At 42.6% G+C, this 23,164-nt stretch overlaps 1 protein-coding gene across 3 annotated transcripts in view; it reads right to left on the minus strand.

Moving 5' to 3' along the window:
* Positions 1-4,214: 4,214 nt before the first annotated feature.
* Positions 4,215-23,164, minus strand: part of ppp1r14ab (protein phosphatase 1, regulatory (inhibitor) subunit 14Ab) — a 62,633-nt gene continuing 43,683 nt past the window's right edge. For all 3 annotated transcript variants that reach the window (XM_030743441.1, XM_030743438.1, XM_030743440.1), the window contains 2 exons: positions 11,290-11,322; positions 4,215-4,910 (listed from right to left, as the gene is read on the minus strand). In XM_030743441.1, coding sequence (XP_030599301.1) covers positions 4,773-4,910; positions 11,290-11,322 — 171 coding nt within the window. In that variant the 3' untranslated portion in view covers positions 4,215-4,772. The remainder of the gene's footprint in view (positions 4,911-11,289; positions 11,323-23,164) is intronic.

Consider the following 23,164-nt stretch of genomic DNA (forward strand, 5'->3'; position numbering starts at 1 on the left):
AGACTTTGAGTCACATATGATAAAGGAACATTGTGAGCTGGCTGGTGTTCAAAAGATACGTACTACACCATACCATCAAAAGGGGAATCCTGTTGAGCGTTTCAACAGAACCCTGTTGAATATGTTAGGTACTCTTGATAACAAGGAAAAAAGCCATTGGTGGAAATATGTCAAGCCTTTAGTACATGCTTATAATTGTACTAAGAATGAGGTCACTGGCTTCACCCCCTATGAACTTATGTTCAGGCGGCAACCAAGATTGCCAGTGGATTCGGCCTTCGGCCTACCAGTCACTCATCAGTCTGAATCACACTCACAATATGTTCGCAGTCTGAAATCCCACCTCGAAGAGAGCTACAGAATAGCAACAGAAATGGCGAGCAAAACAGCAGATCGCAACAAAGCAAGATTTGACAAACTGGTTGTCGAATCCACTTTGGAAGTAGGTGACAGAGTTTTGGTTAGAAATGTTCGGCTCAGAGGCAAGAACAAGCTGGCTGACAAGTGGGAGACAGACGTGTATATCGTAGTGAGACAGTCAGGTGACATTCCAGTCTATGTAGTGAGGCCTGAGACCAAAGATGGCCCATTAAGAACTCATCACTGTGATTTGTTGCTACCCTGTGGATTCCTTTCTGCTACCTCAGCTGAAATTAAGAACCCTGTCAGGGAGAAACCCAGATGACCAAAGACTCGTCAGTACTCAAGACCTGACAATTCAGATCACTCAGAGGACCGAGAATCTGATTCAGAAGATGGCTACCCCTACCTCTATGGTTACAGGGATATAATGGTGGAAACTGCAGACCCCCATCATACTCCTGTGATTGATCCATCATTTATGGTTGGCAGTGTATCTGAACCACCTCATGTGCCTGTAGTTGAACATGGTCCTTCAGATGTAGTCAGAGTTCCTCCTTGCACCACTCCAGGAGAAACAGCTGTGACTAACCTACCCAACGTGAGCTTAGAGGATAGCAACTTGCACAAACTGAGTTCTTTGGAAGGAAATCCACCAGAAACCAATCCAGTCGAAAACAACACACTTGGAACAGACTCTGAAGAGAGGATTTTCCCGAACCAAAATGCTGAAACACACAGCCAATCTGAAGAAGATCAAGCTGACACTCCTCCAGACACAAACCATGATGAAACTGGACAAACTGATCATATTGGAGACTGTGACAATGACTACGTAGCCCCTTAACTGGCAAGGGCCCGGTGACGGGCCGTTTGTAGTCCCTTTTATATGGCAGGCTAGACCCTCCCATTTTTATTGACACGTCATTCGGCCAATCATGTAACTGGCTGCACCAAATCACCTGACAAAGCTACGTGACGCCCTCTGAGTATTATTGGCTCTGGGAAACCCATTTCTTAACATGATTGGCCGAATGAGGTGTCAGTCAAAATGGGCGGGTCTAGCCTGCCATATAAATGCACTTCATTCGGCCCGCGGACCAGACGCAGCCGATTAATAGGCTATGAAATGGGTTGTTCAGAGCCAATAATAACCAGAGGGCGTTATGTAGTTGTTTCAGGTGATTTTATTTGCTGCCAGTTAAGGGGTTAAGGAGATCTACCAGACGCAGAGTACGTACACAGAGACTGACTTACCCCGAGCTGGGGAACACATTGGTCACAGTAGTCCAATCATTATTCCACAGTTTAAGTACAATGATCACAGACTCTTTGAATGAGCCTACACAATCAAGAGTGTTGACAGTGTAATTATGTCATGCACAACGACATGCATGGGAAAAGGAGGGGAGGTAACCCAGGTTACAAATACTGCAATAATGCAATAGAAAAATTGTCACATTAAATATTAAGTTTTAATTATATAATTCACATTGCAAATAACTTGTAAAAGAAGGTTGTGTGTGCTCTCTCTCTCCCTGAGCACATGTTCCTGTCTAACCATAACATCTTTATACTACCACTTATCTATATGTAAACTGGTTGCTGTGAGTTGGCCTTCGTCATTTTGGTCTTGTCCAAGCTGGTTTTTCATGACCCAGATTCTTCTCATCAGCGGTGGAGTCATAAAGCACATCTTCTTCCTGATGTTTTAATTTGTCATACAGAGAAATCTTGTCCAGATTAATTACAGAACATGGCAACATTGGTGATGTTTTAATTGTACGTACTATGGCGAACCTCCAAGATAAGATGAACTGAGACAGAGAAGTTAGTCAGCACTTTCTGTCTGTTGCTCTCTGTCTAATGTATTATTTAATTGTTTATTATTCAGTTGATCCACTGTTTATTAATTAACTTACTGGAGTTTACTTTTAAACATTTGTCCTTTTATGAATTGAGTAAAAAAAAATCCCTAACAAAATACAGGACTTAAATACACAAGAGGGCTGATGAGGGGAGTGGAAAAAGCCGGGAACACAAGTGAACCAAATAACACTAATGACAAGGGGGAGGCAAACAGAACATCACACACTGGGACAAGAAGACTATCAAAATAAAACAGGAAGTCAGACAAGGAAACAAAGATGTGGACTAGACACACTAGAACTAGAAATCAAAACATAACCAAAACCCACAACCAGAAGTAACCCAGAAAAGATAAATAAAATACAAAACAAAGCATAAACAAAAAACACTGGGTCATAAGGACCCAGGACCATAACACCATTCATGCCAAAGCGACCAACACAATCACACTGGCTGACTTGCAACAAATGCTGGCTGAAGAATGGGATGTCATCTCACAGCAGCAGTGTGACCAAGCTTGTGACCAGCATGAGGAGGAAGTGGCAGGCTATTGTGGCTGTGGATGGTTCTTTAACATGCTACTGAGGCCCCTATTTGTTAAACGAATAAACTTCTAAATTGCCAATGTTTCTTCAGACTTCAGTCATCCAAGCCAATAAACGACACCAAACAAGAGTCAGTAGCAGAATGGGCTGTTTCGCATTAGTAGAGAAGATCTGGCAAGTTTTTCATGGGTGCAACCCATATACTCAATGATCTGAAACACTGACTGAAGTGATGTGTTTCTATTGGGTCAATGAAGCCTATAGAAACACATCACCCACAAAAAGCAGAGACAGGATCCTGAGACCACTCAAACGATACTCTCTGCCCCATGGCTGTACTTAGAAATTCTGTCCATAAAATCCATCAACAAAACCAGTGATGAAAGGCAGCCCTTGCAAAGTCAGTCACCGGCAATAAATTGCACTGCTTAGTTCACATTGCCGGTAAAACAAACCAGCCTATCACTGCAGCCTGATATCTAATAGTCATGAAGCACAACCAAGGACGCCCCAAAAGACATAACCAGGGATACAGTCAAATGTTTTTTCCAAGTCGACTGGTTGGGTAAACTCCCACACAGAAACTCCAACTTCCATTTTATTTATATAGCACCAAATCACAACAAACAGTGGCTTCAAGGCTCTTAATATTGTAAGATAAAAACCCTACAATTATTATAGAGAAAACCAAAAAGTCAAAATGACCCCCACTTGGCGACAGTGGGAAGGAAAAACTCCCTTTTTACAGGAAGAAACCTCCAGCAGAACCAGGCTCAGGGACGGGCAGTCATCTGCTGAGAGGAGAGAGACAGAACAAAAGACACACTGTGGAAGAGAGCCAGAGGAGCCACAGTATCCAGTTCCTTACACTGTGAGACTGCAGCACTATTAACAAGATAATCAACCTTTGTTTGAGTAACTAGATAGATAGATATCACCTTTCCACTCAAGTTGAGTTCTTTTATTGTATGCCTTTAAACACCTTTTTAACATTCACACTGATGGATGCTCAGGATTCAACATCTTTCCCAATAATATTTCAGCATGTAGTGCTGGGGATCAATCCACTGGTGCTCCAACTGATAGAAGACCCAGTCTACCATCTGATCCACAGCCACCCACACTAAGCCCAAGTACTGTATACTGTTTTGTGCATTTCCCAGAATCTTCACATCAGAGGTGGAGAATGCAAAATTAGTATAGAGAAACAGCTGACATGACAATGGAAGGCTAGCATCATGACAGTCTTTCAGTGTTTTTCATCTCAAATATAGCTACACACCCATACTACAACCTTCAACCACAGAAGAAGTCCCACAGATGAATCATCTCAAATGCAAAGATTTATTTTCAATCATGTAAAAAACAGCACAAACTGAAGAATAGAGATGTACAAAAACAGGAGATGGGAAGCAGAGCTGAGAGGTATAAAGATTTTTTTTTTTTTTGGCCACAGTGGCTTTATTTGCAGTAGAGGAGAGACAGGAAATTAGGGAAGGATAGTGGGGAGAACACGCAGGCAAACTGGCAACAGGCCAGGACTTGAACCTGCACCACTCGCACCACCCACACCACAATGCGGCATATGTATGTGGTCTTGGTTTTAACCACTAAGACACCTGAGTCATATCATCTACCAAAAATCCTGTGGAGTTTGACCTGCGAATGAATAAAGCCTTACCATGAAGAGTGATCAAACACTGAACTGATCAATACTTTAACACACTGACCTGAAAGTCTCAGTGACTGAATTCAGGAAAGAAAATGCTTGCTGGTGTTTCTGACTGAAGAGGAGTGAAGATCTGACAGGCTCTGTTGAGGCAGGTGACACTGTACAGGGGTGTTTGTTTTATCTGACAGCGCTTTGGGACATGAAGGTGGAGTTAAAATGAGTTTGTTTTCCAATCCGGCTCTTCCTGGTCTGGCTGTAAATGTTGTGTTTGTGGGGTCATGTGGTGGGCATCTGATGCCAGGGTTAGTCTGGGTGTGCTTGCTGTCTCAGTGCAGCACCTCCCTGTCAGCTGATCCAGAACGGGTGGGGTAGATGTGGAGCTGGGGGAGGTCGATGCCGTCATTGTGCAGATCCTCCTGCTTCTGTAAGCCATGAAGCTTCAGCAGCAGCTCACTGATAAACACCTGACAAGAAAACACACACAGGATTAACATGAAAGTGAGCCATACTGGCTGCATGGCTCATTACATCCCAAAAACACAGATAACTCATGGGCATGACAACTTTTTCTCTAATTAGACCAGGGCCCCATTTGTTTGGAACACTACACGCATTGTTTCAGAGATAAAGTAGTTTCAAAAAATACTCTGACTTTTCTAACTACAGTCAGCTTCAGGCTTCCTGTTGTTGCAACGAGGAAAAGAAGACTAGTAAACCTTTTGGGATTAGTGCAGGATTTCTGTATTAAAAATGTGGTTTGAATACCAGACAAACTGTCTACAGAAGAAAAACAGGACTGCCCCTACTTTCACTGCAGATTACAGTGTCACCTGCAAGCATCATAGTCCACAGACACTCCTGCCTGACCTCACCTGTCAGCCTGTCCGTCACTGCTGAAAAAGGAAGGAGTTCAGAGCAGATCCCTGATGTGATCCCTCCCCCACTTGGAACCCACCTGTCACTCCTACCACACACCTCTCTACTGTCTCTCTGTCCTCATACATGTCCTGCACCACCCTGACATCCTTCTCTGCCACTCCTGACTTCTTCATGCAGTCCCACAGTTCCTCTCTCAGCAGCCTATCATCCGGTTTCTCTGGATCCACAAAGTCACAGTGAAGCTCCTTCTGACCTTCTCCAACTTCTCCATCAACATTCTCAAAGCAAACATCTCAGGTGTGGTGTAACCTCGCTTCAAAAACTCTTTCCCAGATCTTCATGGTGTGGCTCATCAGCATTACCCCTCTGTACAGCTTTGTACATCAGCCTTGTTCTTGAAAATCAGTGCCAGTACACTTCTTCTCCATTCCTCAGGCGTCCTCTCACTGTCCAAGACTGTGTTAAACAATCTGGTTAAAAAGTCCACTGCCTTCTATCCTAGTCATCTCCATAATTCTACAGGTATGTCGTCTGGACCAACTACCTTTCCACTCTTCATCCTATTCATAGCTGTCCTCACTTCCTCCACTGTCTGCCTGACCTATTGAAGCTGTGATTTGTTGTGTCAGTTTATGCAGGTTTGTGTTAATAAGTGATCTTTAGTCCCTGAAGGGAGAGCCAGGCTGTTTCATTGTTAATGCATAAACTCCACTATCTAATTGTGTTTACCTAACTCCAACTGCTCCACATTTCCTGTTCTGCTCTTCATTCTGCTTCCAGAATGAATTTACCCTCCTCACTGACCTGATCCTGGTCCTGAATGCAGCTCTTCAGTTCATCCTGTCTTTAAGGTCACTTTTCACTAAAGCAGCTGTCTAGCTGTTTGTTATACTGTAACTCATGTATCTAATATAATTACACTAGTTAGCAAGGTTAGTTAGTGTTCTACCCTCATAATTTACACTGGGTGTTTTTACTGTCACCGAGCACTCCAAGAACTTTTTACACTGCAAACTGCATCAATACAGACACATTTTCCAACACCCATGTACACACCCACACCCAGATGGATGTATCAGGTGGTATTTGGGCTTCAGTATCTTCCCCAAGAACACTTCAGCATACTGATGCAGGAGCTGGGATCAAACCACCAGCCGTCTGAATAGTAGACAACCCGCTCTACATCCTAAGCTGCCATAAACACCAAAGTTTTTTGGGGCCAGAGGTGAGAACTGGGTAGCCAGTGAGGAGTGTAATGTTTCTGGTTATTTTTCACATTTTTGTTTTGTTTTTCATAGATTTTTGGTTTCTTAGGCTCATGGCCCTGATCAGTGTCATCACCACACAAAAGAAAATGGCAACGATTCAGTTCAATTAAATTTTATTACATAGCACCAAATCCCAACAGTAGCCGCAAGGAGCTTTATATAGTAAGGTAAAGACCCTACAATAATAGAGAGAAAACCCCAAAATGAACACCACCAATTAGATGACCCCAATGAGCAAGCACCTATGAGCAAGCAATTTTATGCTTAAATTGTTTGGCATCTAGGGCAGCACGGTGGCACAGTGGTTAGCACTGCTGCCTCACAGTTAGAATACCATCTGGAAGGCCTGGGTTCGATTCCACCTTGGCCAGGCCTCTCCCTCTCTCTGTGTGGAGTTTGCATGTTCTCCCCGTGCTTGCGTGGGTTTCCTCCGGGTACTCCGGTTTCCTCCCACATTCCAAAAGATATGCACTTACTGGGGTTAGGTTAATTGGCTAATCTAAATTGCCCATAGGTGTGACTGAGTGCGTGAATGTGAGTGTGAAAGGTTGTCTGTCACTCCGTGTTGGCCCTGCAACAGGCTGGCGACCTGTTCAGGGTGTACCCTGCCTCTCGCCCTATGACAGCTGGGATAGGCTCCAGCCCCCCCGCGACCCTTAACAGGATGTGTGGAAGCGAATGGATGAATGGATGGATGTTTGGCGTCTATGAAGAAACGTAAGACAGTGAGTGAATGCAGAAGATTTCAGACATGGTGGGCAAATAATTATTTTTTTACAGAAGTGAAAGAGAAGTGTGTCTGCTTGATTTGTACCAAGACTATGGCAGTGATGAAAGAGTATAATTTACGCCGATACTATGAAACCAAACATCAGACCTATGCATCCTACACTGGTGCTGAATGAGAACACAAAGTTAAGCAAATGGCAGCTAGCCTGCTAGCTCAGCAACAGTATTTTTTTGCTAATAAGGCACAAGAAAATGCCACAGTGGCTAGTTACGAGATAGCTCAACTCATTGCACAACATGGGAAACCTTTCTCAGATGGAGACTTCATAAAACAGTGCCTTATTAAAGTTGCAGGAATAATGTGGCCGGAAAAACTGCAGTAATTCAGCAGTGTGTGCGGCGAATAGAAGACTTGTCTGCTGACTTAAAACATCAAATGTCAGATAAAGCTTGTGCTTTTGATTTTTACTCGATAGCATGTGATGAGTGCACAGATGCCACAGACACCGCACAGCTGTTAATTTTTTTGCTGGGAGTTGATGATAATTTTTGCATCTCGGAGGAGCTGCTTGATCTTAGAAGTCTAAAGGGCACAACGACGGGTAAGGACATTTCTGAAGAACGAGGGCTGTACCACAGAGAATTTCAAGCGTTCCTATCAGACATTGATGCTGAATACGGAGACCTACTGTACCATTGTGATGTGCGCTGGCTAAGTCGCAGCTCTGTGCTGCAGCAGTTTTATGCCCTGAGGTCAGAAATTGACCAGTTTTTGAAAGAAAAGGACCGCCCGCTTCATGAGCTGAGTGACCCTTTATGGTTGGCCGACCTTGCAGTTTTAGTTGATCTTACTGATCATCTTAACTCACTTAACAAGAGCCTACAAGGCAAAGACCAGCTTGTACCACAACTTTATATGCAGATGAAGGCATTCTGCGTGAAACTCTGTCTCTTTGAGGCACAGTTACGCAACGTTAATTTTGCGCACTTCCCCACACTGTCCGAAATCAAGAGTGCTTTTCCAAAGGCCAATCTTTCTCTTAAGAAAGGGAAATATTTGTCATCACATCTCTCATGACAGAATTCAGTCAGTGCTTCCAAGATTTCTTTAATATTGAAAAACAAATCAAACTGTTCTCGACTCCCTTCCTGGTGGATGCAGAGGAAGTGGAAGAGAGTCTGCAATTAGAACTCATTGATTTGCAGTGTGATGATTCTCTGAGAAATCAACACCAGCTTTTGTCCCTACCTGACTTCTATCAGAGTGTGGAAAAGGACAAGTTTCCTCTGATGTGACACCATGTAAAAAGAATGATGAGTCTGTTTGGCTCCACATACAGGGGTTGGACAATGAAACTGAAACACCTGTCATTTTAGTGTGGGAGGTTTCATGGCTAAATTGGACCAGCCTGGTGGCCAATCTTCCTTAATTGCACATTGCACCAGTAAGAGCAGAGTGTGAAGGTCCAATTAGCAGGGTAAGAGCACAGTTTTGCTCAAAATATTGGAATGCACACAACATTATGGGTGACATACCAGAGTTCAAAAGAGGACAAATTGTTGGTGCACGTCTTGCTGGCACATCTGTGACCAAGACAGCAAGTCTTTGTGATGTATCAAGAGCCACGGTATCCAGGGTAATGTCAGCACACCACCAAGAAGGACGAACCACATCCAACAGGATTAACTGTGGATGCAAGAGGAAGCTGTCTGAAAGGGATGTTCGGGTGCTAACCCGGATTGTATCCAAAAAACATAAAACCACGGCTGCCCAAATCATGGCAGAATTAAATGTGCACCTCAACTCTCCTGTTTCCACCAAAACTGTCTGTCGGGAGCTCCACAGGGTCAATATACACGGCCGGGCTGCTATAGCCAAACCTTTGGTCACTCGTGCCAATGCCAAACGTCGGTTTCAATGGTGCAAGGAGCGCAAATCTTGGGCTGTAGACAATGTGAAACATGTATTGTTCTCTGATGAGTCCACCTTTACTGTTTGCCCCACATCCGGGAGAGTTACGGTGTGGAGAAGCCCCAAAGAAGCGTACCACCCAGACTGTTGCATGCCCAGAGTGAAGCATGGGGGTGGATCAGTTATGGTTTGGGCTGCCATATCATGGCATTCCCTTTGCCCAATACTTGTGCTAGATGGGCGCGTCACTGCCAAGGACTACCGAACCATCCTGGAGGACCATGTGCATCCAATGGTTCAAACATTGTATCCTGAAGGCGGTGCCATGTATCGGGATGACAATGCACCAATACACACAGCAAGACTGGTGAAAGATTGGTTTGATGAACATGAAAGTGAAGTTGAACATCTCCCATGGCCTGCACAGTCACCAGATCTAAATATTATTGAGCCACTTTGGGGTGTTTTGGAGGAGCGAGTCAGGAAACGTTTTCCTCCACCAGTATCACGTCGTGACCTGGCCACTATCCTGCAAGAAGAATGGCTTAAAATCCCTCTGACCACTGTGCAGGACTTGTATGTGTCATTCCCAAGATGAATTGACGCTGTATTGGCAGCAAAAGGAGGCCCTACACCATACTAATAAATTATTGTGGTCTAAAACCAGGTGTTTCAGTTTCATTGTCCAACCCCTTTACATATGTGAGCAAACATTTTCATTATTAACTCTGAACAAAAGCAGACTGAGAACCAAAATGACTGACAGCCATCTCTGTGATGTCCTCCGCATCTCAACCACCAAACTTACTCCTGATCTGCCAGCCATCCTTCAGTCCAAAGCACAGCATCACTGCTCCCACTGAGTGCAGCACTGTTCCCATTTTAGGTAAGGTAAAAATACACATTATTATGTAATCATGTGTAAATAAGTAATTAATTTATAAATTCAGTGAATTTAAGTTGATAACATTTTGCAACAAACATAAATCTGTTAACAAGCCCAAATACATATTTGCATAACAAGCTCACATATACCCTTCCTCTTTCCCCCTTATATTTCCCCATTTTTATACAGGGGTGTGAAGAGGGAATCATGATCCCGAGTAAGAAGCAATGTGAGGCTGCCAACAGTGAAAAGACCTGTAAAGCAGCAGAATAAATGAAAAATTGAAAAAGCATTAATGAAAAACTGTGATCCACGCAATGTTAATGATTATTCACATATGTTTGGTTTAATAACGTGATATATAAAATTTGTCCTGAACTAAGCGGCCCGGCCTTTTGTATATTTTTCCATGTGTGGCTCTCTGTCCAAAAAGTTTGGACACCCCTGTAATAGCTGCACTAAGCTAGCGAATCTGTAAAGACACACTAAGTAAAAAAATTATAAATAGAGGTCCAATAGAAGTCCGCAGAAATCCAATAACAGAACACCACTTAGGTTCAGATTAGGCAGGCCATTCCTCCCAATCATGCCCTTCCAGGTCTCACTGTTGTTGCCCACATGAGCTTTGAAGTGGAACAACGGATAGAGCACCCTTGAGCACCCTACCCACCAACTCCAAGAAGGCTGGGTACTCAGAACTGTGAATCAGCGCATAAGTACAGACAACAGTCAGGACCCATTCCCTGGACCGAAGACATAACGAAGAACCCTCGTGTCCATTGGTGAAAACTCCCACATACAGGCAGTAAGCTGAGGGGATACTTGATTGTTGTTCCAAAGGGGTCAATTTGTGTCTCCTCCCCTCAGGGTTGTAAAATTAGTTCCCTACCAATATCAAATAATGTCCGTGATGTCCCTACCAATGACAAGGTATGATTATCTAGGGACTGTAAGGCGATGCCCCTACCAATATTTGCTCCACGGTTGAAATTAGCGCTGCAACGGAACCCCATTTGACTCGAGCCCCTACAAATGGTAATACCAAATCTATGCCCTTGCCTCCCATAAACAAACTGGGGTGCTTTTGCTTTCACTATACACTATATAACCACTACTTTAAAAAAAATGTAAAATAAAGATTAAAAATTGAAATAGATGAAAGCTCTTACCTGTGTGTTGGAAACACAGGAGCGAAGGATGTCCTGAAAACACAAAACAGCAGCACATTAGTCACACTGAGATCACAACTGTGTTTACCTGGTAATCTGTAGTTGCTTGTATTTTATGGAAGACCAGTAGCATTGCGCTCATCAAGCTAAGCATGTAATGAATTTAATCATTAAAAAGTATTATAAAATTTGTTTTCGTCAAAACTGTGGCTCCGAGGGAAGGATAAACCATGAAGAGCACACATGACTTAAATGCAGAATAAATTTATAAAAAAACAGAAGTTACATATGTTATCAGTTCATCAGTAATATGCACCGTGTGTGGATGGGTGTGTTAATCAAAAAATAAAGCAAACAAAGTTCACACAAATTCAAATGAAAGAGCCATACCCTCAGCTGAACAATCAACCCAGGTGACAAACATTACTCTAAAGCCACGCCCCTAATCCAAGTAGCCACCAAACCTGGAAGTGGGTGTCACAATAGTAAATTTATTTGCAAATTACATTTTCATTTCTTCTGTTTATTTAACCCTTTAACAATCCTGGAATTATTTTTTGCAAATTATTTTGGGCCCGGATACGAGCCCTAGTATTGTTAAAGGTTTAATTAAATAAATTTTATTAATGTAATTAATCATCTGAAATTTTAATGGACAATAAAAAGAGGAATTAAAAATATTTCTAAATGAACTATCAATCCATTAAATCATTCAAAAGGGAAAACATTAAATACTCAATTAAAAACCTCATATTAAAAAGGAAAAAAAAAAAAAATTCAAATTGAGTACCTGCAACCAACCTAAGCAAAGACACCCAGACCTCCCTCTACCCTACAGCCTCCTCCAGCTCATCTGGGGGGAACACTGAGGTGTTCCCAATTAAGCTGAGAAACATAATCTCTCCAGTGTGTCCTGGGTCTGAGACCAGCAAAGTGGAAATCCTACATGATTTGGCTACATGTAGAAATTCTACCCATATAAGTTACCCAGGGCCAGATAACCTTTATTCTTGGAGAACTTCCCACAGGATGCTCTGAGGGAAGCAATTAAATGTCTTCAAGTCCACAGAGCACATGTAGAGTGTTTGGGCAAACTCCCATGCACATTTGAATATCCTCAAAGATAAAGAGCTGGTCCAGTGTTCAGGATGAAAACCACGTTGTTCCTTCTGGGTCCAAGGTTCAACTAATGGATGGACTCTCCTCTCATGCACCCTGGCTTAGAGGCTAAGGAGCGTGATCCCTCTGAAACCGGAGCACACTACTATCAGTTACCATCTGGTTTGGAGTTAATGCTATGCACCAACTACCTTGCGACCACAGTTCCAAACATGGAACATAGTCCACATGGACAGCCTGTGCTTGTCTCTATAATGTAGGTGGAGCTGTTACCTGCAGTCTGTAGCAGTGTCCAAATTCAGGGGCTGCAAACTTCGAAGGCTGCCATGACTGGTAAAGAGGAGTGAGTTATATGAAGCTTCAAATATAATCATGATATGTGTTTGCTTTCATTATTCTCACATTTATTTGCCTGAGAAACTTTGCCTTAGAGGACAACATAAAAAAATAGTTGCTTAACAATACAGAAGTACATGTTTGGTGCCAGCAAAGTACAATGTGTTCTTGGTGGGTATGTATTTATCAATCACAGATGTTCGAGGTTCTGGTGATGGTCAGTCACAGGAGCGGAGGAAACCAAACAAGTGATAAGGAGAAACTCTAAGGCCATTCGAAGTAGTGGCTGCTGGGATCCTTCTTCTCGCACACTTTTTGCATTGCATATGATGTAACAGAACTGATAAGCTCCGAGTATATGAGATCTGGACTGCTTAGATAGGAATCAGACTAAGTGCCCTGATTCGATCTGTAATCTGAGTGGAGTGGCTAATTAAATTTAATAATTGACTCCTTATTCTATTGTGTTGTGTAATTCCTGTCCGATAAACAAAGACGCTGAAACCTGGAAGGAATAAGCTGGAAGCAGGTTTCTTCACCGGGAAGCCCGTAGTGAGTGGCTGTTAATCGCACGGTCTACTTCACATTTTTGAAAGAAATAGAGAACATCTTTATTTTATCTCATTGGTTTTACTTTCATGGGAGAAAAATTAGATTTCATTGTGTGTGATGTACAGTGGCTTGCAAAAGTATTCATACCCCTTGAACTTTTCCATATTTTGTCACATTGCAACCACAAACATAAATATATTTCACTGGAATTTAATGTGAAAGACCAACACAAAGTGGTATACAATTGTGAAGTGGAATGAAAATTATACATGATTCAAAACATTTTTTACAAATAAAAAACTGAAAAGTGCGGTGTGCAAAAGTATTCAGCCCCCCTGAGTCAATACTTTGTGGAACCACCTTTTGCTGCAATTACAGCTGCTGTCTTTTAGGGTTTGTCTCCACCAGCTTTGCACATCTAGTGACTGAAATTTTTGCCCATTCTTCTTTGCAAAACAACTCAAGCTCAGTCAGATTAGATGGAGAGCGTTTGTGAACAGCAGTTTTCAGATCTTGCCACAAATTCTCGATTGGGTTTAGGTCTGGACTTTGACTGGGCCTTTCTAACACATGAATATGTTTTGTTTTAAACCATTCCATTGTAGCCCTGGCTTTATGTTTAGGGTAGTTGTCCTGCTGGCAGGTGAACCTCTGCCCCAGTCTCAAGTCTTTTCCAAGATTGTCCTGTATTTGGCTCCATCCATCTTCCCATCAACTCTGACCAACTTCCCTGTCCCTGCTGAGGAGAAGCAGCCCCAGAGCATGATGCTGCCACCACCATATTTGACAGAGGGGATGGTGTGTTCAGGGTGATGTGCAGTGTTAATTCACCACCACACATAGCGTTTGGCATTTTGGCAAAAAGTTCAATTTTGGTCTCATCTGACCAAAGCACGTTGTTACACATGTTTGCTGTGTCTCCAACATGGCTTCTGGCAAACTGCAAACGGGACTTTTTATGGTTTTCTTTTAACAATAGCTTTCTTTCAGTGCACGACTAATAGTTGTCCTGTGGACAGATTCCCCCAACTGAGCTGTGGATCTCTGCATTTCATCCAGAGTCACCATGGGCCTCTTGGCTGCATCTCTGATCAGTGCTCTCCTTGTTGGGCCTGTAAGTTTAGGTGGACGGCCTTGTCTTGGTAGGTTTACAGTTTCACCATACTCTTTCCATTTCCAGATAATGGATTGAACGGTGCTCCGTGAGATATTCAAAGCTTGGGAAATCTTTTTATAGCCTAAGCCTGCTTTAAACTTCTCCACAACCTTATTCCTGACCTGTCTGGTGTGTTCTTTGGACTTCATGATGCTGTTTACTCCCCAATATTCTCGTAACCAACCTCTGAGGCTGTCACAGAGCAGCTGTATTTGTACTGAGATTAGATTACACACAGGTGGACCTTTTTAGTCATTAGCAGTCATCAGGCAACTTCTGAATGCAATTGGTTGCACTCAGAGCACTTTTCAGTTTTTTATTTGTAAAAAATGTATAATTTTCTTTCCACTTCACAATTGTATACCCTTTTGTGTTGGTCTTTCACATTAAATTCCAGTGAAATATATTTATGTTTGTGGATGGTGCCCTCTGGCAAGCCCTCTGCCTTCTGTCTCTAAGAACTGTGGTTGTTTTGGGCTTTCGCCCTAAAATAGCTGTTGTCCCTTTAAGACTGTCAGTAAATGGCAAGTAACAGGAAGTGATGTAGCCAGAAGTGGTAGAAGCCAGGAAAACCAGCAAGAAGGCTGCAGTAATTCATGCGTTCACCATCTCATGCAATCCTGCTGTTCTAGAAGAAGAAGAAGAAGAAACATCCTTTATTGTCCCACAGAGGGGAAATTTTGGGTGTAACAGCAGCCGCAGTTATTATAAATATAAATATAATAATTTACACTAATGAGAATATATATATATATATATATATATATATATATATATATATATATATATATATATATATATATATATATATATCCATCCATCCATCCATCCATCCATCCATCCATCCATCCATTCGCGTCCGCTTATCCTGGTCAGGGTCGCGGGGGGGCTGGAGCCTATCCCAGCTGTCATAGGGCGAGAGGCAGGGTACACCCTGAACAGGTCGCCAGCCTGTCACAGGGCCAACACAGAGAGACGAACAACCTTTCACACTCACATTTCACACCTATGGGCAATTTAGAATAGCCAATTAACCTAACCCCAGTAAGTGCATGTCTTTGGAATGTGGGAGGAAACCGGAGTACCCGGAGGAAACCCACGCAAGCACGGGGAGAACATGCAAACTCCACACAGAGAGAGGGAGAGGCCTGGGCCAAGGTGGAATCGAACCCAGGCCTTCCAGATGGTATTCTATCTGTGAGGCAACAGCGCTAACCACTGCGCCACCGTAAATATATATATATATATATTTATATTTATATATATATATATTAGGGGTGGGACTCGATTAAAAAAATTAATCGAATTAATTACAAGCTTTGTAATTAATTAATCGAAATTAATCGCATTTCAATATTTGACATGAGAAATATTAATTTAAGTTTAGTTGATGAATAAATCAATATACATAAGCTTAAACTTCAAAATTTTGTTCATTTTCCCACCAGTCTACTACACAGACCAATGAAGGGTGGAAGTGCTCCTGTGATAAGCAAACTCCTGAAATTAAAGTTAAGCATCATAACTGGATAATTTTATTCAACCTTAATGTGTCACTTGTTATAGTTGGAAATTAATCATTCTCTCAGCTGTATTCCTTGATGTTGAAATGTGTTATGCTTGTTTTAACAGCTTATTTTGAATTAAAGACTTAAAATTAAACCACAAAAAGGAGAAAAAGTTCGTTCTCCGTTTAACAGCTGTTTTTACACAGCTGTGCTTCGCACTCACAGTTGCTAGGCGACATGAGCTACGCAGAGGTGATGGCAGCTGATATGAAGGCTAGCCGCTCACTTCCGGCCTTTGTGGTGTTCGTGGGCCGCGAAACGCACAATGTCCAAATTAGGGGCCGGGTCCTTCGCAGGATGCGGCCCCTAATTTGGACATTGTGCGTCGATATAATCTGTATGCCTGGAACTCGTGCACTGAGAAACGTTCCACGGTGCAAAGTGCGATTAAAATGCGTTAAAATTTTTAACGCGTTAATTTCCCCATAATTAATTAATCGAAATTAACGCGTTAAAGTCCCACCCCTAATATATATATATACAAAATCAACAAACAAGATTAACCTTAATACTACTAATAATAACACTATATACAATGTACATGATGTGCCTGTGTGTTGAACCTTAACAGGCCGGACTATTTACAGCATATTATATATTATCCTACATTGTGTAGGTTATTGTGGTTTTTGTTGGGAGCAGTGATGGTTATAAAGTCTTACAGCTGCTGGGAGGAAAAATCTTCTAGACCTCATAAAGGCATTCCCTGTAAGTTGGATGTTTAACTGGAAGTATATATTTGGTATTGTTGCAGTTTGGGACATTTTTTTTCCAAATATACTAATTTGTATTGTATATGAAGATTATGTTTGTTGTAAATACATTAGTTGATGGAAGGTCATATATGGCATATATATGGCAGACACTTTATGTTAAACACCTCTTTTTAGACATGCGTGCATTTGAAGTACTAAACTCCCCGTGTATTTACTATTCTGTGTATTGTATTTCAGTTTCACACCGTTCACATTATAAAGACGCTCAAGTTCGACAGGGTGTCCTGGATTTATTGTGTGGAGGTGTTTAGCTTGCTGGATAGCCGAATGGAGATTTCTGCGAGGCCAGTACAGTGGTTGTTTTCCTGCTGGTTTGGTTGCTTGTTACACTTGTTACACTGAACGTCAACTCTCTATTTGTTTATGATCACCAAACACTCCTAAATATACATCAATCATGTGTATGTTGGGACTGTTTCAGTCAAGACGGGCAGAGGACCTTCTACCTTCCACCTCCTTTGGGTATACCGGCTTAAGTCCAGCGTTTTCCGGCTCTATCTGCACGCAGAAGGCGCAGACATCGTGGGAAATGCAGCGGCAGGATGATAAAACTTAAAAACCAGTTTGGCGTGCTCTCCTTGGCGCTTTCTCTGGATGTACTGGACCGGCGTCTCTTCGTTTTATTTCGTGGTGCTTCCTGGATCCGATTGCCTCCTCTCTGCTTCCTGTCTGCGGCCTCTCTCTCAGGCCCAACAGTTGGCTAATGCTCCAGCTCCTGTCAGGATGGCGCTGGTAAATGCTAGATTGCTAGCCAACAAAACGTTTATCCTGAAGGATTTCTTTACATCCCGCAGACTGGACTTTCTCTGTGTTACTGAGACATGGATGACTGTTGGTGAGTCTAGTGCTTTCTATGAACTTTTGCTACCCAACTGCACTTACTTTAATTCTCCGAGGACATCAGGACATGGTGGAGGCACAGTATAAGTGTAAACAGGTCAATCTGACAACGTCTTATTCTAGCTTTGAAATGAACTTATTTGAGCTTTGCTCTGCCTCCCCAGTGTTGTGCACTGTCGTATACAGACCACCCAAGTATAACAAAGATTTTATTGGTGACTTTGCTGACTTCTTGGCTGGAATAATGCCAAACTATGATAAGATTTTAATAGTTGGTGATTTTAATATTCATGTATGCTGTCCCTTGAAGCCGTTGGCCAATGATTTCCTACATCTTATTGACTCTTTTAATTTTGCACAGTCTGTGTCTAGTCCAACACAAGAACATGGGCACACTCACGACCTTGTTTTAACATATGGTTTTACTGTTTCTAATTTGGAGGCTTGTGATGCTGTTTTTTCTGACCATATGCCCGTTGTTTTTGAAATGCCTTTCTTTTGTCATATTGTGAAATCTTGCACTGCTACACAGCGCTGTCGTGTTTTTAATTCCTCCACTGCGGCTCAGTTCTCCGCAGCCTTTAACGCTGATCAGCCCTTCTAAGTCTCTCAGCTCTAATTCAGATGTCGAGGAATTTACCTCTCAGTTCAACTCAACCTGCCAGACTGTCTTAGATACCTTGGCTCCACTGAAAACTAGATTTTCCAAATCTTGATCTGAGCCTTGGATGAATGACGCTACACGCGCTGCCAGGTGCGATTGCAGGAGAGCTGAGCGAAAGTGGAAGAAGGACAAGTTACAGGTGTCCTTCCAGTTGTTACGTGACAGCTGGCGTTTTTATCAGAAAACTGTGAAAGCCGCTAAATCTAAGTACTTTTCTGATATTATTTCTTTTAACTGTCACAATCCCTGTGTTCTTTTTAAAATTGTAAATTCTGCTCTAAATGCACCACAATCGGATTGCCTGGAGAGCTCCACTGAATTGTGTGAGAATTTCATGAGCTTTTTTATTAATAAGGTTGCTAGCATCAGGGCCCTCATTAGTTCTCCTTCTTATGACCCCTCTATCTCTGTGACATGCCCGGCTGTTTTTGACCAGTTTGAGCCTGTCATTTTGGCATCTCTGAGAGATATCATTGGTCATTTAAAGCCTGCTGGTTCTCTAAATTACCCCATTCCACCTTGTCTTTTTAAGGAGGTCCTTTCCACCTTGGCACCATTTGTACTTAATATTATTAATGGGAGCTTAGCGAATGGTACAGTGCTTTCCAGCTTTAAGAAGGCAGTGGTGTCCCCACTTATTAAAAAATCTGGTTTAGACTCCTCTAAACTTTTCAGCTTTAGACCGATCTCCAAACTTCCTTTTTTTTCTAAAATTTTAGAAAAAGTTGTCTACTGCCAGCTAAGCTCATTTTTAAATAATCATGAGACCCTGGAGGTGTTCCAGTCTGGTTTTAACAGTACTGAGTCAGCACTGTTGCAGGTTTTTAATGACATTCTTTTATCCACTGACTCTGGTCACTGTGTTGCTTTGGTCCTGTTGGATCTAACAGCAGCCTTTGACACAGTGGACCATCACATCCTCCTGTCTCGTCTGGAAAACTGGGTGGGCATTGTCATGGTCCTGGGCCGGTGGCCCAGCATTTTGAGTTTCTTTTGTGTAGCTTTATTTTGTTGTACTTTTCAGGTTATGTTTCTTAGTGTTTCTTATAGTTTATAGTTATATTGTTGTTTGAGTATGCTGTTTAGTTTCACTTGTTGTTTTGTCGTGTATGTTCCCTTTGTCAAGTTTTCAGTGTTAGGTCTGAGTCTGTTATGTTTAGTCAGTTCCTGTTTTATTTTGACAGTCTCGTGTTCCCTATGCTTTGCGTTCATTTGGTTCACCTGTCGTCCCATGTTGTTTCCACTTGCCCTAATCACCTTGTGTGTATTTAAGCCCTTAGTTTTCCTTTGTTTGTTGTTGCGTCGTCATCATTGTTCCCCCCGTAGTTTCCCCTTAGCTGTGTGCTTTCGCTTAGAGTTTTGTTTTCCTTTTCTCCCAGGCTTCCAGTTGATTTTTGGCCTTGGTTGAGATTTTGTATTGTGTATTATTCGAGTCTGGAAATAAAGCAGTTTTTAGTTAAGTTGTGGTCGAGTCCTGCATTTGGGTCCACCCCTCCCAGCTCACAGCCCCCACCGTGACAGGCATTAAGGGTGTTGTTTTAGATTGGTTCAGGTCCTACCTTTCAGAGAGAAGCTTTTATGTCCATATTGGAGCTGCTGAATCTTGTGCAATGCCCCTTACATGTGGGGTGCCTCAAGACTCTATACTTGGCCCTCTTCTTTTCTCTGTGTACCTACTTCCAATGGGATTAATTTTTTGGAGACATGACATTGCATTCCATTTTTATGCTGATGATTGTCAAATTTATGTGCCACTGAAGCAGCAAAATACATATTCTGCAAACCATCTTTTAGAGTGCATTGGAAATATTAAGTCATGGCTGTCCACAAATGTTTTGCACCTGAATGATAAAAAGACTGAGGTCATGTTGTTTGGGCCTAGTGACACCTCCAAAATTAATGTTGATCTGGGTCCTATGAGTCAACATCTGACACTGACCACAACAAATCTGGGTGTAAAACTGGACAGTAATCTTAAACTTGATGCTCAAATTAAGTCAGTAGTCAAGTCCAGCTTTTATCAATTAAGACAACTGGCCAAGGTAAAGCGATTTCTTTCACGGCACCACTTTGAGATTTTAATCCATACTTTTATCATTGCTCGCTTAGACTATTGCAATGCACTTTATGTTGGGCTGAACTAGACACTACTCCCAGTTCATTTTAGGATTGATTTTATTTGTTTTTAAATGTCTTCATGGCCTTGCCCCACCATATCTGTCTGACCTTCTCCACCTATACGTCCCTGCACGCTCCCTCAGGTCAGCTGATCTGTCACTGTTGGTTATCCCAAAGACAAAGAGGAAGATGAGAGGTGACCGTGCTTTTTCAATCGCTGCCCCAAAACTGTGGAATGATCTCCCTCTGCATATCAGGCAGGCTGACTCACTCTCTGCTTTTAAATGCTCTCTTAAAACACATTTCTTCTCTTTGGCTTTTAACTCAGTCTGAGATGTTGGTTCTCATTGTTTATTGTTTTAATTGTGGTTTTAGCTTTTATGTGTTTTAAACCTGTTTGCTCTTAATGTGTACAGCACTTTGGCCAATGGTATTGATTTTAAAGTGCTTTATAAATAGAGTTGAGTTGTAATGTGACAAAATATGGAAAAGTTCAAGGGGTATGAATACTTTTGCAAGCCACTGTATGTAAGGCTGAGAGAACACCACGGCCATGGGCTGAGTCCCTTTGACAGTACAAATATAAATATATATTATTTTATTAATATATCTATTTTATATATTTATGATCAGTGGAGGAATGTAACTCATTTTCAGTCTGAAATACAAAAATTCAAGGTACCTCTATTTATTTCCATTTCATATCACCTTATTCCTCTAAGACTGTCTCAGAGACAAGACATTTTCCACCCACTGCGCTTGTCACGGTGCATTGGAGCAGACCATGTGGCGTGTGTGGAGGTGAGAGAGGGCACAAATGCAGGACTCAGAGGCAGGCGTGAATAAGAAAATGAGACTTTATTATGGCTGAAAAAAGGCAAACAAACAAGGCAGGTTACAGAACTAAGGAATATGGGGAACACAGGAATAAGACACAGCCACAATGTCAACAAGACTGACAAGAGACAAGAGGAAGACAGAGACAATATATACACAGAGGGTAATCAGGGAACAGGCAGCTGAATGTAATCCCGTTTAGTAAAACTAAACAGAGCACAAGAGACAAAGATTTCTTTGTTTTTCCTCCAAGATGGCGCCATGGTAGGCAGCCTGTTTCTGCAGCTACCAGTTTATTTCCTTCTCTTGTGTGTTTTTCTTATGTTAAGTTTTTCTTTCGGACTTTTTGTGTTATGATTATATCGGATATCAAACCCGCCATGGACCTGCAAAGTTTTGTTAGAGTAGTGGCATTCCTTCTACTCTTTTTGGGACTTTTCACCACTCCATCTGTAGAACCTGTGAGCCACTCTATTAATTATAGCTGGGATCAGCTGTTAGCTCTGTGCAACAGGAGGGTACTCCCGGAGGAGCGACCCGAGATTCCGAAGGAATTACGGCGTTGGAGGAGGGGATGCAGAGCACACCAGACTTCGTTGTAATTTTGGATGGCTTTCAACTGGTGAGAGTGGACCAGAGCATGAGAGAGAGTGGTAAGACAAGAGATGGGGGACTGGAAATGTATGTTAATGAAAGATGGTGTAACTCAGGACACATCACTGTGAAGGAGGAGCACTGTACCAAAGACATTGACCTGTTTGCGGTTAGCGTTCGGCCATACCACCTGGCCCGGGAGTATTCACGTTATTGTGTTAGTTGTTTACGTCCTGCTCTCGGCTGATGCTACGGCAGCCTGTGAGGACATTCACACCACCGTCTCTCAGTTACAGATGGCACATCCGCAGTCTCTGATTATCATCTCTGGGGACTTCAACCATGCCTCACTTTCTTCCACTCTCCCTAACTTCAGCCAATATGCTGACTGCGACACAAGGGACAATAAAACTCTAGACCTGCTGTTTGCCAACACAAAGGAGGCTTACAGCTCATCACCCCTCCCCTGGCTTGGCCACTCAGACCACAACCTGGTCATTCTCCACCCCACCTACACCCTCATTAGCCTCTTTTCCACCAACAGGGTTCTGGAGCCGGTGCCTTTATTTGAACCGTTAGGCGGGTTCATCTCCGGCCCCACAAACTAGCTGGTCTCGAACCAAGAACGAAAGCAGCAGAAGGGCGTGACTCTGCCATCACAACATCAAGTTTTCTACCATATTACATGTGTATTACAGGAGAAAAGCGAAGCGATTTTCAGGGCTGTGAATTAGGTTGGGCTCTAAGGCTGAACTTGCTGCTTTGTATCAGTTCATATCACAGATAAAAGGGCACAAAGTGCGTACTTGTCGTCTTGCTCTAATCGCTGTCTGTGTTTCTCTCTGTGCTGCACACAGATGCTGCAGTAGTTTGGTTTGGACTGTAAAATGTGTTTGCAGCACAAGACAGGGGAGCGTGTTCTCCCACGTTTGCGCTCTTCAGCTTCCGTGTTCAGACGAGGACCCGCCCACACTCATACGTAAAGGTGCGGTTCGCAAGCGCTGTGGAAACGCGGGCCCGTTCCTAAGCTTTTTTCGCTGTTCTTTTGGGAACAGCACGGGCACCGTCACCGGCACTGGAACCCCGGCAGTGGAAAAGGGGTATTATAATAAGACTGTGGTCTGAGGACTGCAGTGAGGCCCTGAGAGACTGTTTTGAATGTAGAGACTGGCAGGAACTCTGCAGGCCTCACACCGAGGACATCGACACCCTCACCCACTGCATCACAGATTTCATGAACTTCTATGTGGAGAACACTGAGCCAACCAAGAAGGTACGGTGCTTCTCCAACAATAAACCATTGGTGACCTCAGAG

This window comes from Archocentrus centrarchus, chromosome 13 (assembly GCF_007364275.1).
Source record: "Archocentrus centrarchus isolate MPI-CPG fArcCen1 chromosome 13, fArcCen1, whole genome shotgun sequence".
Lineage (NCBI taxonomy): Eukaryota > Metazoa > Chordata > Actinopteri > Cichliformes > Cichlidae > Archocentrus > Archocentrus centrarchus.